The 18,550-nt window shown below is 43.5% G+C and overlaps 1 protein-coding gene across 1 annotated transcript in view; it reads right to left on the bottom strand.

The window, feature by feature from the left end:
• Window positions 1-18,550, bottom strand: part of atrn (attractin) — a 193,302-nt gene that overhangs the window by 119,563 nt on the left and 55,189 nt on the right. Inside the window, exons 9-10 of the mRNA XM_084182443.1 lie at window positions 13,626-13,809; window positions 8,280-8,434 (exon numbers count right to left, since the gene is read on the bottom strand). Coding sequence (XP_084038569.1) covers window positions 8,280-8,434; window positions 13,626-13,809 — 339 coding nt within the window. The remainder of the gene's footprint in view (window positions 1-8,279; window positions 8,435-13,625; window positions 13,810-18,550) is intronic.

The following is an 18,550-nucleotide window of genomic DNA, read 5'->3' as shown; positions in this document are numbered from 1 at the left end:
GACTATATTATCACTATGAATGGTGGATAGAGGGCAGGGTAGGCAGTTAGACTGGTAGACTATATTATCACTATGAATGGTGGATAGAGGACAGGGTAGACAGTTAGACTGGTAGACTATATTATCACTATGAATGGTGGATAGAGGGCAGGGTAGACAGTTAGACTGGTAGACTATATTATCACTATGAATGGTGGATAGAGGGCAGGATAGACAGACTGGTAGACTATATTATCACTATGAATGGTGGATAGAGGGCAGGATAGACAGACTGGTAGACTATATTATCACTATGAATGGTGGATAGAGGGCAGGATAGACAGACTGGTAGACTATATTATCACTATGAATGGTGGATAGAGGGCAGGGTAGACAGACTGGTAGACTATATTATCACTATGAATGGTGGATAGAGGGCAGGGTAGACAGTTAGACTGGTAGACTATATTATCACTATGAATGGTGGATAGAGGGCAGGATAGACAGACTGGTAGCCTATATTATCACTATGAATGGTGGATAGAGGACAGGATAGACAGTTAGACTGGTAGACTATATTATCACTATGAATGGTGGATAGAGGACAGGGTAGACAGTTAGACTGGTAGACTATATTATCACTATGAATGGTGGATAGAGGGCAGGGTAGACAGACTGGTAGACTATATTATCACTATGAATGGTGGATAGAGGGCAGGGTAGACAGACTGGTAGACTATATTATCACTATGAATGGTGGATAGAGGGCAGGATAGACAGACTGGTAGACTATATTATCACTATGAATGGTGGATAGAGGGCAGGACAGTTAGACTGGTAGACTATATTATCACTATGAATGGTGGATAGAGGACAGGGTAGACAGTTAGACTGGTAGACTATATTATCACTATGAATGGTGGATAGAGGGCAGGGTAGACAGACTGGTAGACTATATTATCACTATGAATGGTGGATAGAGGGCAGGGTAGACAGTTAGACTGGTAGACTATATTATCACTATGAATGGTGGATAGAGGACAGGATAGACAGTTAGACTGGTAGACTATATTATCACTATGAATGGTGGATAGAGGGCAGGATAGACAGACTGGTAGACTATATTATCACTATGAATGGTGGATAGAGGGCAGGGTAGACAGTTAGACTGGTAGACTATATTATCACTATGAATGGTGGATAGAGGGCAGGGTAGACAGTTAGACTGGTAGACTATATTATCACTATGAATGGTGGATAGAGGGCAGGGTAGACAGTTAGACTGGTAGACTATATTATCACTATGAATGGTGGATAGAGGGCAGGGTAGACAGTTAGACTGGTAGACTATATTATCACTATGAATGGTGGATAGAGGACAGGATAGACAGTTAGACTGGTAGACTATATTATCACTATGAATGGTGGATAGAGGGCAGGATAGACAGACTGGTAGACTATATTATCACTATGAATGGTGGATAGAGGACAGGATAGACAGTTAGACTGGTAGACTATATTATCACTATGAATGGTGGATAGAGGGCAGGGTAGACAGACTGGTAGACTATATTATCACTATGAATGGTGGATAGAGGACAGGATAGACAGTTAGACTGGTAGACTATATTATCACTATGAATGGTGGATAGAGGGCAGGATAGACAGACTGGTAGACTATATTATCACTATGAATGGTGGATAGAGGGCAGGATAGACAGACTGGTAGACTATATTATCACTATGAATGGTGGATAGAGGGCAGGGTAGACAGACTGTTAGACTATATTATCACTATGAATGGTGGATAGAGGGCAGGGTAGACAGACTGGTAGACTATATTATCACTATGAATGGTGGATAGAGGGCAGGGTAGACAGTTAGACTGGTAGACTATATTATCACTATGAATGGTGGATAGAGGGCAGGATAGACAGACTGGTAGACTATATTATCACTATGAATGGTGGATAGAGGGCAGGGTAGACAGTTAGACTGGTAGACTATATTATCACTATGAATGGTGGATAGAGGACAGGGTAGACAGACTGGTAGACTATATTATCACTATGAATGGTGGATAGAGGGCAGGGTAGACAGTTAGACTGGTAGACTATATTATCACTATGAATGGTGGATAGAGGGCAGGGTAGACAGTTAGACTGGTAGACTATATTATCACTATGAATGGTGGATAGAGGGCAGGATAGACAGTTAGACTGGTAGACTATATTATCACTATGAATGGTGGATAGAGGGCAGGGTAGACAGTTAGACTGGTAGACTATATTATCACTATGAATGGTGGATAGAGGGCAGGGTAGACAGACTGGTAGACTATATTATCACTATGAATGGTGGATAGAGGGCAGGGTAGACAGACTGGTAGACTATATTATCACTATGAATGGTGGATAGAGGACAGGGTAGACAGTTAGACTGGTAGACTATATTATCACTATGAATGGTGGATAGAGGGCAGGGTAGACAGTTAGACTGGTAGACTATATTATCACTATGAATGGTGGATAGAGGACAGGATAGACAGTTAGACTGGTAGACTATATTATCACTATGAATGGTGGATAGAGGGCAGGGTAGACAGTTAGACTGGTAGACTATATTATCACTATGAATGGTGGATAGAGGGCAAGGTAGACAGACTGGTAGACTATATTATCACTATGAATGGTGGATAGAGGGCAGGGTAGACAGACTGGTAGACTATATTATCACTATGAATGGTGGATAGAGGGCAGGATAGACAGTTAGACTGGTAGACTATATTATCACTATGAATGGTGGATAGAGGACAGGGTAGACAGTTAGACTGGTAGACTATATTATCACTATGAATGGTGGATAGAGGGCAGGGTAGACAGTTAGACTGGTAGACTATATTATCACTATGAATGGTGGATAGAGGGCAGGGTAGACAGTTAGACTGGTAGACTATATTATCACTATGAATGGTGGATAGAGGGCAGGGTAGACAGTTAGACTGGTAGACTATATTATCACTATGAATGGTGGATAGAGGACAGGGTAGACAGACTGGTAGACTATATTATCACTATGAATGGTGGATAGAGGGCAGGGTAGACAGTTAGACTGGTAGACTATATTATCACTATGAATGGTGGATAGAGGGCAGGGTAGACAGTTAGACTGGTAGACTATATTATCACTATGAATGGTGGATAGAGGGCAGGGTAGACAGTTAGACTGGTAGACTATATTATCACTATGAATGGTGGATAGAGGGCAGGATAGACAGTTAGACTGGTAGACTATATTATCACTATGAATGGTGGATAGAGGGCAGGGTAGACAGACTGGTAGACTATATTATCACTATGAATGGTGGATAGAGGGCAGGGTAGACAGTTAGACTGGTAGACTATATTATCACTATGAATGGTGGATAGAGGGCAGGGTAGACAGACTGGTAGACTATATTATCACTATGAATGGTGGATAGAGGGCAGGATAGTTAGACTGGTAGACTATATTATCACTATGAATGGTGGATAGAGGACAGGGTAGACAGTTAGACTGGTAGACTATATTATCACTATGAATGGTGGATAGAGGGCAGGGTAGACAGACTGGTAGACTATATTATCACTATGAATGGTGGATAGAGGGCAGGGTAGACAGTTAGACTGGTAGACTATATTATCACTATGAATGGTGGATAGAGGACAGGGTAGACAGTTAGACTGGTAGACTATATTATCACTATGAATGGTGGATAGAGGGCAGGGTAGACAGACTGGTAGACTATATTATCACTATGAATGGTGGATAGAGGGCAGGGTAGACAGTTAGACTGGTAGACTATATTATCACTATGAATGGTGGATAGAGGGCAGGATAGACAGACTGGTAGACTATATTATCACTATGAATGGTGGATAGAGGGCAGGGTAGACAGTTAGACTGGTAGACTATATTATCACTATGAATGGTGGATAGAGGGCAGGGTAGACAGTTAGACTGGTAGACTATATTATCACTATGAATGGTGGATAGAGGGCAGGGTAGACAGACTGGTAGACTATATTATCACTATGAATGGTGGATAGAGGGCAGGGTAGACAGTTAGACTGGTAGACTATATTATCACTATGAATGGTGGATAGAGGGCAGGGTAGACAGTTAGACTGGTAGACTATATTATCACTATGAATGGTGGATAGAGGGCAGGATAGTTAGACTGGTAGACTATATTATCACTATGAATGGTGGATAGAGGGCAGGATAGACAGACTGGTAGACTATATTATCACTATGAATGGTGGATAGAGGGCAGGGTAGACAGACTGGTAGACTATATTATCACTATGAATGGTGGATAGAGGACAGGGTAGACAGACTGGTAGACTATATTATCACTATGAATGGTGGATAGAGGGCAGGATAGACAGACTGGTAGACTATATTATCACTATGAATGGTGGATAGAGGGCAGGGTAGACAGACTGGTAGAATATATTATCACTATGAATGGTGGATAGAGGACAGGGTAGACAGACTGGTAGACTATATTATCACTATGAATGGTGGATAGAGGACAGGGTAGACAGTTAGACTGGTAGACTATATTATCACTATGAATGGTGGATAGAGGGCAGGGTAGACAGTTAGACTGGTAGACTATATTATCACTATGAATGGTGGATAGAGGGCAGGGTAGACAGTTAGACTGGTAGACTATATTATCACTATGAATGGTGGATAGAGGGCAGGATAGACAGTTAGACTGGTAGACTATATTATCACTATGAATGGTGGATAGAGGACAGGGTAGACAGTTAGACTGGTAGACTATATTATCACTATGAATGGTGGATAGAGGGCAGGATAGACAGTTAGACTGGTAGACTATATTATCACTATGAATGGTGGATAGAGGGCAGGGTAGACAGACTGGTAGACTATATTATCACTATGAATGGTGGATAGAGGGCAGGGTAGACAGTTAGACTGGTAGACTATATTATCACTATGAATGGTGGATAGAGGGCAGGGTAGACAGTTAGACTGGTAGACTATATTATCACTATGAATGGTGGATAGAGGGCAGGATAGTTAGACTGGTAGACTATATTATCACTATGAATGGTGGATAGAGGGCAGGATAGACAGACTGGTAGACTATATTATCACTATGAATGGTGGATAGAGGGCAGGGTAGACAGTTAGACTGGTAGACTATATTATCACTATGAATGGTGGATAGAGGGCAGGGTAGACAGTTAGACTGGTAGACTATATTATCACTATGAATGGTGGATAGAGGGCAGGGTAGACAGTTAGACTGGTAGACTATATTATCACTATGAATGGTGGATAGAGGGCAGGGTAGACAGTTAGACTGGTAGACTATATTATCACTATGAATGGTGGATAGAGGGCAGGGTAGACAGTTAGACTGGTAGACTATATTATCACTATGAATGGTGGATAGAGGGCAGGGTAGACAGACTGGTAGACTATATTATCACTATGAATGGTGGATAGAGGGCAGGGTAGACAGTTAGACTGGTAGACTATATTATCACTATGAATGGTGGATAGAGGGCAGGATAGACAGACTGGTAGACTATATTATCACTATGAATGGTGGATAGAGGGCAGGGTAGACAGTTAGACTGGTAGACTATATTATCACTATGAATGGTGGATAGAGGGCAGGATAGACAGTTAGACTGGTAGACTATATTATCACTATGAATGGTGGATAGAGGACAGGGTAGACAGTTAGACTGGTAGACTATATTATCACTATGAATGGTGGATAGAGGACAGGGTAGACAGACTGGTAGACTATATTATCACTATGAATGGTGGATAGAGGGCAGGGTAGACAGACTGGTAGACTATATTATCACTATGAATGGTGGATAGAGGGCAGGGTAGACAGTTAGACTGGTAGACTATATTATCACTATGAATGGTGGATAGAGGACAGGGTAGACAGTTAGACTGGTAGACTATATTATCACTATGAATGGTGGATAGAGGGCAGGGTAGACAGTTAGACTGGTAGACTATATTATCACTATGAATGGTGGATAGAGGACAGGGTAGACAGTTAGACTATACTGACCTGTAGACAGACCCTCCCGCCCAGTAAATTGCACTCTGTCCCTTACCCGTTTCTAACCACAGAAACTACTTCAGAACAATCTGAGTCGGTTGGTGTCATGGCTTGATGAAATGACATGAAATAACTCTGGTTTCAATCCCATAATTAGAACAGCATGACAGAGTTTCATTTCTCTACACTCCCATTACGACACAGAAACTGCATCAGAATATATCAACAGTGAAACTGTCTCTGCATCAGGGCTCTGGTGAAATGTAGTGCAGTATGTTGGGAAGAGGCAGGAAATGAAACTGCATGTCCGGCAGCCTTGTAGGCTCTTGCAGGGGGTTCTAGGAGGCTGACATTCATTTCTCAGCTCAGATACAAGCTCCTAATGAGAAACTGATATCTGAACAATATTTACAGACATCGTGCTGAGATGACAACTAATTTAGATAGAAGTCATTTCCCCCTGCTGGAGGATTAGAATTAAGGACAGGAAAAACGTCAATACAGGACTAAGATTGAATCGTACTACACCGGCTCTGACGCTCGTCGAATGTGGCAGGGCATGAAAACTATTACGGACTACAAAAGGGAAGCCCAGCCGCGAGCTGCCCAGTGACACGAGCCAACCAGATGAGCTAAATTACTTTTATTCGCGCTTCGAGGCAAGCAACACTGAAGCATGCATGAGAGCACCAGCTGTTCCGGAAGACTGTGTGATCACGCTTTCCGTAGCCGATGTGAGTAAGACCTTTAAACATGGACAAAAGGAACACCTATGTGAGAATGCTGTTCAATGACCACAGCTCAGCGTTCAACACCATAGTGCCCTCCAAGCTCATCACTAAGCTAAGGACCCTGGGACTAAACACCCTCTCTAACTGGATCCTGGACTTCCTGACGGGCCGCCCCCAGGTGGTAAGGGTAAGCAAAAACACATCTTCCACGCTGATCCTCAACACGGGGGCCCCTCAGGGGTGCGTGCTCAGTCCCCTCCTGTACTCCCTGTTCACCCACGACTGCGTGGCCAAGCACGACTCCAACACCATCATTAAGTTAACTGACAACACAACGGTGGTAGGGCCTGATCACCGACAACGATGAGACAGCCTATAGGGAGGAGGTCAGAGATCTGGCCGTGTGGTGCCAGGACAACAACCTCTCCCTCAACGTGATCAAGACAAAGGAGATGATCGTTGCCTACAGGGAAAGGAGGGCCGAGCACGCCCCCATTCTCATCGAAGGTGGAGCAGGTCAAGAGCTTCAAGTTCCTTGGTGTCCACATCAACAAACTATTATGGTCCAAACACACCAAGACAGTCGTAAAGAGGGTTTGGCAACGCCTACATCCTTACATCCCCCTCAGATCCCCCAAAAGTTACACAGCTGCACCATCGAGAGCATCCTGACTGGTTGCATCACCGCCTGGTATGCCAACTGCTTGGCATCCGACCGCAAGGCACTACAGAGGGTAGTGCGTACGGCCCAGCACATCACTGAGGCCAAGCTTCCTGCCATCCAGGACCTCTATACCAGGCGCTGTCAGAGGAAGGCCCTAAAAATTGTCAAAGTCTCCAGCCACCCTAGTCATAGACTGTTCTCTCTGCTACCGCACAGCAAGCGGTACCGGAGCGCCAAGTCTAGGTCCAAAAGGCTCCTTAACAGCTTCTACCCCCAAGCCATAAGACTGCTGAACAATTAATCAAATGGCTAACAGGACTATTTGCATTGACCCCCCCCCCCACCTACATGTACATATTACCTCAACTAACCTGTACCCCCCCACATTGACTCGGTACCAGTACCCCCTGTATATAGCCTCATTATTGTTATTTTATTGTTACTTTTTTATTTTATTTTTTTACTTTAGTTTATTTCGTAAATATTTTCTTAACTCTATTTGTTGAACTGCATTGTTGGTTAAGGGCTTGTAAGTAAGCATTTCACTGTACACCTGTTGTATTCAGCGCATGTGACAAATACATTTTGATTTGAGGACAAGAGATCAGTCTCTGCTGTTCTTTTAATGAACTAACAAACTTTAGAATGACATGAAGTATGTGTTGTTTTGAGAGGTTATTAATGGCTATAAATGGCCATATAATCTGTCACTGCCCAGGGTTGCAGGCCATTAAGTCTGTTGTTATGAATGTTTATAAGTGGTAATACATTACTGCGTTGTTATGAGGCTGTCACGTACCCAGGTCGTAGGCCACGAAGTCGGAGGAGAAGCACTTGGCTCCGTGGCTCATGGACGTGTCGTTGTGCGTGTTTCCTCCAAACACCAGCATCGTTCCGCTAACAATGACCGCCGTGTGGAGGTAGCGGAAAAACCCGCTGTCCTTTAGAACCGTCCTGGAAAACACACAGAACCATGGAGAACATCAGAACCATGGAGAACATACAGAACCATGGAGAACATACAGAACCATGGAGAACATCAGAACCATGGAGAACATCAGAACCATGGAGAACATCAGAACCATGGAGAACATCAGAACCATGGAGAACATACAGAACCATGGAGAACATCAGAACCATGGAGAACATACAGAACCATGGAGAACATACAGAACCATGGAGAACATACAGAACCATGGAGAACATCAGAACCATGGAGAACACATACAACGTCTGTCCCAAATATCCTATGAAGAAAGAACATAAATGTAGGAGCACCAGAAAGACAATAAGCTGTGTGTTAATCTAGTGAGGATAAACTGCACTGATTCCAGAAGAAGATGTGCCTCTGAAGACTGAGCTGCCTCAAGCAGCAGGAAAACAACGACAGTTAAATAACATTACGCAAAGGCAATATGGGTTTACAGCCACGTAGAGTGCCCCCTTCAGGATAAATAATGAAATGCAAAAACAAAATACAATTCTATGAAGAATGGCTTTTTTTCCCCCTCCGAGTGGTTTCTCCACATTTTATATCAGTCCTTTTAAATGCTGATACAAATACATCCGATGATATCCGTCAACCGATGAATCGGTCGGGCTCCACTGTAATACGGGCTTATTCACAGATATTATTATTAGTTAGTCGCTCTGGATCAGAGTGTCTGACAAAATAACTGCTTTATAAAATGGACGTAGTACAATCAACCTCAAAAGGGGTCGTCACTGAAACTTAAAGGACTAGTTCACTATTTTACAACTTGATGTTAGATTGTTCCTCACCCTGATTTGACATTTTTAGTTTGCATGATATTTTTCGTCTTAGTACTCAAATAAAAATAGCCGTTTTTAGAAGACAAGGCCCGCACTATAAAAAAATGTGTGCATTTATCTACACTGAGTGTACAAAACATGATGAACACCTTCCTAATATCGAGTTGCGCTCCCCCTCCCCTCCCCTTTGCCCTCAGAACAGCCTCAATTCGTTGGGGAATGATCTCTACAAGGTGTTGAAAGCGTTCCACAGGGATGCTGGCACCATGTTGACTCCAATGCTTCAAGTTGTCTGGATGTCCTTTGGGTGGTGGACCTTTCTTGATACACACAGGAAACTGTTGAGCTTGAGAAACCCAGCAGTGATTGACAAGAACCGTGCCTGGCACCGGTTAATAAACTTTGGCATGACATACAAACAACAAGATTCTGAAACTATACATCCATTCATAACTGACCAAATTATGAAAGACAAGGATTGTAATTTTGAATTCCCTAAAGTGAGTATGGAAGAGGTGAAAAAAAGATTGTTGTCCATCAATGACAAGCCACAAGGGACTGACAAATTGGATGGAAAATGACTGAGAACGATCGCGGACGATATCCCCACTCCTATTTGTGCCTTCATAAAGCATTCACAGTCCATCACTTTTTCCACATTATGTTACAGCCTGAGTTAAACATGTATTAAAATATAGATTATTTTGTGTCCCTGGCCTCATGTCAAAGTGGAATTATGTTTTATCTTCAAATTAATAAAAAAGGAATAATAAGTATTCAAGCTTAATAAGATCAATAAGACGAACTAACTAATAACTCTTAATAAGAGTAAAACATGTCTCAAGTCATAATAAGTTGCATGGACTCAATACTAGTGTTTAACATGATTTTTGAATGACTACCTCATCTCTGTACCCCACACATACAATTATCTGTAAGGTCCCTCAGTCAAGCAGTGGATTTCAAACACAGATTCAACCACAAAGACCAGGGAGGTTTTCCAATGCCTCGCAAAGAAGGGCACCTCTTGGTAGATGGGTAAAAAAAAAAAAAAATAGCAGATATTGAACATCCCTTTGAGCACGGTGAAGTTATTAATTACACTTTGGATGGTGTATCAATACACCCAGTCACTGCAAAGATACAGGCGTCCTTCCTAACTCAGTTGCTGGAGAGGAAGGAAACCGCTCAGGGATTTCACCATGAGGCCAATGGATGGATCAACAACATTGTGGTAACTCCACAATACTAACCTAATTGACAAAGTGAAAAGAAGAAAGTCTGTACAGAATATTCCAAAACATACATCCTGTTTGCAACAAGGCACTAAAGTAATACTTCAAAAAATGTGGTAAAGAAATTAACTTTTTGTCCTGAATACAAAGTGTTATGTTTGGGGCAAATCCAATAAAAACACATTACTGAGTACCACTCTCCATATTTTCAAGCACAGTGGTGGCTGCATCATGTTATGGGTATTCTTGTAATTGTTAAGGCCTGGGGAGTTTTTCAGGATACATTTTTTTATTTTTTATGAGATGGATCTAAGCACGGGCAAAATCCTAGAGGAAAACGTGGTTGTCTGCTTTCCACCAGACACTGGGAGATGAATTCACCTTTCAGCAGGACAATAACCTAAAACACAAGGCCAAATCTACACTGGAGTTGCTTACCAAGAAGACAGTGAATGTTCCTGAGTGGCCTAGTTACAGTTTTTACTTAAATCTACTTGAAAATCTATGACAAGACCTGAAACAGGTTGTCTATCAACGATCAACAACCAATTTGACAGAGCTTGAAGAATTTGGAAAATAATAAATGGGCAAACATTGGCTACAATATTCTGCCCATATGAACAACATTTATTTCAGGCCATAATTTGTGTAGCCATATATGATTAAATGAAAAGCAGTAAACCTTTAATAACAGACTCATTAACACAAATCAGGCAATAGGCTACAGCTGGCTTCACAGCTTCCCGGGAAACGCAATGTGTTGTCGCCTCACCCGGATGAAAGGCAATAGGCTACAGCTGGCTTCACAGCTTCACGGGAAACTCAATGTGTTGTCGCCTCACCCGGATGAAAGGCAATAGGCTACAGCTGGCTTCACAGCTTCCCGGGAAACGCAATGTGTTGTCGCCTCACCCGGATGAAAGGCAATAGGCTACAGCTGGCTTCACAGCTTCCCGGGAAACGCAATGTGTTGTCGCCTCACCCGGATGAAAGGCAATAGGCTACAGCTGGCTTCACAGCTTCCCGGGAAACGCAATGTGTTGTCGCCTCACCCGGATGAAAGGCAATAGGCTACAGCTGGCTTCACAGCTTCCCGGGAAACGCAATGTGTTGTCGCCTCACCCGGATGAAAGGCAATAGGCTACAGCTGGCTTCACAGCTTCCCGGGAAACTAAATGTGTTGTCGCCTCACCCGGATGAAAGGCAATAGGCTACAGCTGGCTTCACAGCTTCCCCGGGAAACTCAATGTGTTGTCGCCTCACCCGGATGAAAGAGTAGCGAAGGAGGAGTTGGCTTCTGCTGCCATGTTCAGGGTAAAATATTACGTGTTGTGGTAGTGCTTCGGTTCAGGGTCTACTACTGTGTTCAGGGTCTACTACTGTGTTCAGGGACTACTACTACTGTGTTCAGGGTCTACTACTACTACTGTGTTCAGGGACTACTACTACTGTGTTCAGGGTCTACTACTACTGTGTTCAGGGTCTACTACTACTGTGTTCAGGGTCTACTACTACTGTGTTCAGGGCCTACTACTACTGTGTTCAGGGTCTACTACTACTGTGTTCAGGGTCTACTACTACTACTGTGTTCAGGGTCTACTACTACTACTGTGTTCAGGGTCTACTACTACTACTGTGTTCAGGGTCTACTACTACTACTGTGTTCAGGGTCTACTACTACTGTGTTCAGGGTCTACTACTGTGTTCAGGGTCTACTACTACTGTGTTCAGGGTCTACTACTACTGTGTTCAGGGTCTACTACTACTGTGTTCAGGGTCTACTACTACTGTGTTCAGGGTCTACTACTACTACTGTGTTCAGGGTCTACTACTACTGTGTTCAGGGTCTACTACTACTGTGTTCAGGGTCTACTACTAATGTGTTCAGGGTCTACTACTACTGTGTTCAGGGTCTACTACTACTGTGTTCAGGGTCTACTACTACTACTGTGTTCAGGGTCTACTACTACTACTGTGTTCAGGGTCTACTACTACTACTGTGTTCAGGGTCTACTACTACTACTGTGTTCAGGGTCTACTACTACTACTGTGTTCAGGGTCTACTACTACTACTGTGTTCAGGGTCTACTACTACTACTGTGTTCAGGGTCTACTACTACTGTGTTCAGGGTCTACTACTACTGTGTTCAGGGTCTACTACTACTGTGTTCAGGGTCTACTACTACTGTGTTCAGGGTCTACTACTACTGTGTTCAGGGTCTACTACTACTGTGTTCAGGGTCTACTACTACTGTGTTCAGGGTCTACTACTACTACTGTGTTCAGGGTCTACTACTACTACTGTGTTCAGGGTCTACTACTACTACTGTGTTCAGGGTCTACTACTACTACTGTGTTCAGGGTCTACTACTACTACTGTGTTCAGGGTCTACTACTACTACTGTGTTCAGGGTCTACTACTACTACTGTGTTCAGGGTCTACTACTACTACTGTGTTCAGGGTCTACTACTACTACTGTGTTCAGGGTCTACTACTACTACTGTGTTCAGGGTCTACTACTACTGTGTTCAGGGTCTACTACTACTGTGTTCAGGGTCTACTACTACTGTGTTCAGGGTCTACTACTACTGTGTTCAGGGTCTACTACTACTGTGTTCAGGGTCTACTACTACTACTGTGTTCAGGGTCTACTACTACTACTGTGTTCAGGGTCTACTACTAATGTGTTCAGGGTCTACTACTACTGTGTTCAGGGTCTACTACTACTGTGTTCAGGGTCTACTACTACTGTGTTCAGGGTCTACTACTACTACTGTGTTCAGGGTCTACTACTACTACTGTGTTCAGGGTCTACTACTACTACTGTGTTCAGGGTCTACTACTACTACTGTGTTCAGGGTCTACTACTACTACTGTGTTCAGGGTCTACTACTACTACTGTGTTCAGGGTCTACTACTACTGTGTTCAGGGTCTACTACTGTGTTCAGGGTCTACTACTACTACTGTGTTCAGGGTCTACTACTAATGTGTTCAGGGTCTACTACTACTGTGTTCAGGGTCTACTACTACTGTGTTCAGGGTCTACTACTACTGTGTTCAGGGTCTACTACTACTGTGTTCAGGGTCTACTACTGTGTTCAGGGTCTACTACTACTGTGTTCAGGGTCTACTCACCATCGGCTGCGGTCCACGTCGTACTTGTACAGGTCTCCGGCCAGGCCGCACTTGTTAGCGCTGAAGGCCTTGTATCCTCCGTGGATGTAGATGGCTCGGGAGGAGGGGTCAAACACACTGCTGTGGCCGTATCCTCCCTGCACCAGGGCTCCATCTGTAACCACGGCGCTCCACGTGTTCTTAGCTGGAGCAACCACAGAACAGAACATAAGTGCATTCGGAAAGAATTCATACCCCTTCACTTTTTTCCACATTTTGTTATGTTACAGCCTTATTCTAAAATGGATTAAATAGATTTTTTCCCTCATCAATCTACACACAGTACCCCATAATGACGAAGCAAAAATAGGTTTTTAGAAAGTTTTGCAAAGTCATTAAAAATTAAAAGCTGAAATATCACATTTACATAAGTATTCAGACCCTTTACTCAGTACTTTGTTGAAGCACCTTTGGCAGCGATTACAGCCTCAAGTCTTCTTGGGTATGACGCTACATGCTTGGCACAGCTGTATTTGGGGAGTTTCTCCCATTTTTCTCTGCAGATCCTCTCAAGCTCTGTCAGGTTGGATGGGGAGCGTCGCTGCACAGCTATTTTCAGGTGTCTCTGGCTGGGCCACTCAAGGACATTCAGAGACTTGTCCCGAAGCCACTCCTGCGTTGTATTGAATGTGTGCTTAGGGTTGTTGTCCTGTTGGAAGGTGAACCTTCGCCCCAGTCTAAGGTCCTGAGCGCTCTGGAGCAGGTTTTTATCAAGGATCTCTCTGTACTTTGCTCCGTTCATCTTTCCCTCGATCCTGACTTGTCTCCCAGTTCCTGCTGCTGAAAAACATCCCCACAGGATGATGCTGCCACCACCATGCTTCACCGTAGGGATGGTGCCAGGTTTCCTCCAGACGTGACACTCGGCATTCAGGCCAAAGAGTTCTATTTTAGTTTCATCCGACCAGATAATCTTGTTTCTCATGGTCTGAGAGTCTTTAGGTGCCTTTTGGCAAACTCCAAGCGGGATGTCATGTGCCTTTTACTGAAGCGTGTCTTCCGTCTGGCCACTCTACCCATAAAGGCCTGATTGGTGGAGTGCTGCAGAGATGGTTGTCCTTCTGGAAGATTCTCCCATCTCCACAGAGGAACTCTGGAGCTCCTTCAGTGTCCATCGGGTTCTTGGTCACCTCCCTAACCAAGGCCCTTCTACCCTGATTGCTCAGTTTGGCCGGGCGGCCAGCTCTAGGAAGAGTCTTGGTGGTTCCAAACTTCTTCCATTTAAGAATGATGGAGGCCACTGTGTTCTTGGGGACCTTCAATGCTGCAGACATTTTTTGGTACCCTTCCCCAGATCTGTACCTGGACAGAATCCTGTTTCGGAGCTCTACGGACAATTCCTTCGACCTCATGGCTCATGGCTTGGTTTTTACTCTGACATGCACTGTCAACTGTGGGACCTTATATACACAGGTGTGTGCGCCTTTCCAAATTATGTAAAATCAATTGAATATTGTGACGGCCGGCCGCCCAACAACCTGCCCGCTTGACCCTATCCCCTCCTCTCTTCTCCAGACCATCTCCGGTGACCTTCTCCCTTACCTCACCTCGCTCATCAACTCATCCTTGACCGCTGGCTATGTCCCTTCCGTCTTCAAGAGAGCGAGAGTTGCACCCCTTCTCAAAAAACCAACACTCGATCCCTCTGATGTCAACAACTACAGACCAGTATCCCTTCTTTCTTTTCTCTCCAAAACTCTTGAGCGTGCCGTCTTTAGCCAACTCTCTTGCTATCTCTCTCAGAATGACCTTCTTGACCCAAACCAGTCAGGTTTCAAGACTGGTCATTCAAACGAGACTGCTCTTCTCTGTGTCACGGAGGCTCTCCGCACTGCTAAAGCTAACTCTCTCTCCTCTGCTCTTGTCCTTCTAGACCTGTCTGCTGCCTTTTATACTGTGAACTATCAGATCCTCCTCTCCACCCTCTCTGAGTTGGGCATCTCCGGCGCGGCTCACTCTTGGATTGCGTACTACCTGACCGGTCGCTCCTACCAAGTGGCGTGGCGAGAAGCTGTCTCCGCACCACGTGCTCTTACCACTGGTGTCCCCCAGGGCTCAGTTCTGGGCCCTCTCCTATTCTCCCTATACACCAAGTCACTTGGCTCTGTCATATCCTCACATGGTCTCTCCTATCATTGCTACGCAGACGACACACAATTAATCTTCTCCTTTCCCCCTTCTGATAACCAGGTGGCGAATCGCATCTCTGCATGTCTGGCAGACATATCAGTGTGGATGACGGATCACCACCTCAAGCTGAACCTTGGCAAGACGGAGCTGCTCTTCCTCCCGGGGAAGGACTGCCCGTTCCATGATCTCGCATGTCCCACTGGCTATAAGGTGAATGCACCAATGTGTAAGTCGCTCTGGATAAGAGCGTCTGCTAAATGACGTAAATGTAAAAATTTTAATATACCACAGGTTAACACCAATCAAGTTGTAGAAACATCAAGGATGATCAATGGAAACAGGATGCACCTGAGCTCAATTTCGAGTCTCATAGAAAAGGGTCTGAATACTTACACTACCGGTCAAAAGTTTTAGAACACCTACTCATTCAAGGGTTTTTCTTTATTTTTACTATTTTCTACATTGTAGAATAATATTGAAGACATCAAAACTATGAAATAACACATGGAATCAAGAGTGTGCAAAGCTTTCATCAAGGCAAAAGGTGGCTATTTGAAGAATCTCAAATATAAAACATATTTTGATTTGTTTAACACTTTTTTGGCTACTACAGGATTCCATGTGTTATTTCAAAGTTTGATGTCTTCAATATTATTCTACAATGTAGAAAATAGTAAAAATAAAGAAAAACCCTTGAATAAGTTGGTGTTCTAAAACTTTTGACCGGTAGTGTATGTAAATAAGGTATCTGTTTTTTATTTTGAATACATTTGCTATATTTTCTAAAAACCAGTTTTCGCTTTGTCATTATGGTTTGTTGTGTGTAGATTGAGGAGTTAAAGTATTTATTTAATCCATTTCAGAATACGGTTGTAACGTAACAAAATGTGGAAAAACTAAAAGGGTCTGAATATTTTCCAAATGCACTGTATAACAACGTACTCCACGTCTTGCTAGCTGAAACAATAACAGAACGGTTAGGGTCTTCAGTTTATAGTTACATAACAGAAGGAAGCACAATCTGTTTATAGGACGCTGTTAAAACTAAAACTGTTCTTTCTAAAGGACCAAAGTTGAAAAACTGTTAAAGTAAATCCACAACTTTATATGAGGAAAAACGTATTTATGAAGCGTTCCACACGGTGTAAATGTATTTGGGTCAAGCGTTCCACACGGTGTAAATGTATTTGGGTCATATTTACAGAGCCTTCAGAAAGTATTTATACCCCTTGACTTATTCCACTTTTTTTGTGTTACAGACTGAATTCAAAATGGATTTTTTTTTTTTTTGAATCTCATCCATCTACACACAATACCCCATAATGACAATGTCAAAATGTTTTTAGAAATATTTTCACATTTATTGAAAATGAAATACAGAAATATCTAATTTAAATAACTTTGGCAGCGATTGCAGCTGTGAGTCTTTCTGGGTAAGTCTCTAAGAGCTTTCCACTCCTGGATTGTGCAACATTTGCCCATTATTCTTTTCAAAATTCTTCAAGCTCTGTCAAATTGGTTGTTGATCATTGCTAGACAACCATTTTCAGGTCTTGCCGTAGATTTAAGTAAAAACTAACTCCATCAGGAACATTCACTGTCTTCTTGGTAAGCAACTCCATTGTAGATTTGGCCTTGTGTTTTAGGTTATTGTCCTGTGAAATGTGAATTCATCTCCCAGTGTCTGGTGGAAAGCAGACTGAACCAGGTTTTCCTCTAGGATTTTGCCTGTGCTTAGCTCCATTCTGTTTATTTTTTATCCTGAAAAACTCCCCAGTCCTTAACGATGACAAGCAATACCCATAACATGATGCAGCCACCACTATGCTTGAAAATATGGAGAGAGGTACTCAGTGACATGTTGTTGGATTTGCCCCAAACATAACGCTTTGTATTCAGGACAAAAAGTTCATTTCTTTGCCACATGTCTTACAATATTACTTTAGTGCCTTGTTGCAAACAGGATGCATGTTTTGGAATATTTGTATTCTTTACAGGCTTCCTTCTTTTCACTCTGTCATTTAGGTCAGTATTGTGGAGTAACTACAATGTTGTTGATCCATCCTCAGTTTTCTCCTATCACAGCCATTAAACTCTGTTACATGTTTTAAAGTCACCATTGGCCTCATGGTGAAATCCCTGAGAGGTTTCCTTCCTCTCCAGAAACTAAGTTAGGAAGGACGCCTGTATCTTTACCCAGCTGTTTAGGAGGGATATCGCACCTGGCACAAATTATTGTCTAGTTCTGCTATTCCTGCACCCAGAGGGGATGCCCTGTACCTGCACCCAGAGGGGATGCCCTATTCCTGCACCTAGAGGGGATGCCCTGTACCTGCACCCAGAGGGGATGCCCTATTCCTGCCCCCAGAGGGGATGCCCTGTACCTGCACCCAGAGGGGATGCCCTGTACCTGCACCCAGAGGGGATGCCCTGTACCTGCACCCAGAGGGGATGCCCTATTCCTGCCCCCAGAGGGGATGCCCTGTACCTGCCCCACAGTCCGGGTACAGGGGGAGGCTTGGGCCTTGCTGAGGGCCCTGACCTTAAAGATCTCATCCAAACCGGTCTGTTTGACTCCAAGTACCTCGCTTGCTGTGGTGATCATCCTTCTCAGCATATTTCTCTGGCTGACAGTGTAGTGACTGGGTGTATTGATACACCATCCGAAGCCTAATTAATAACTTCAACGTGATCAAAGGGATATTCAATGTCTGCTTTTAATTTTTGTTTACCCATCTACCAATAGGTGCCCTTCT

Source organism: Coregonus lavaretus (assembly GCF_964263955.1).
Source record: "Coregonus lavaretus genome assembly, chromosome: 18".
In the NCBI taxonomy this organism is placed as follows: Eukaryota; Metazoa; Chordata; class Actinopteri; order Salmoniformes; family Salmonidae; genus Coregonus; species Coregonus lavaretus.
This window is presented reverse-complemented; position numbering and strand designations above follow the sequence as displayed.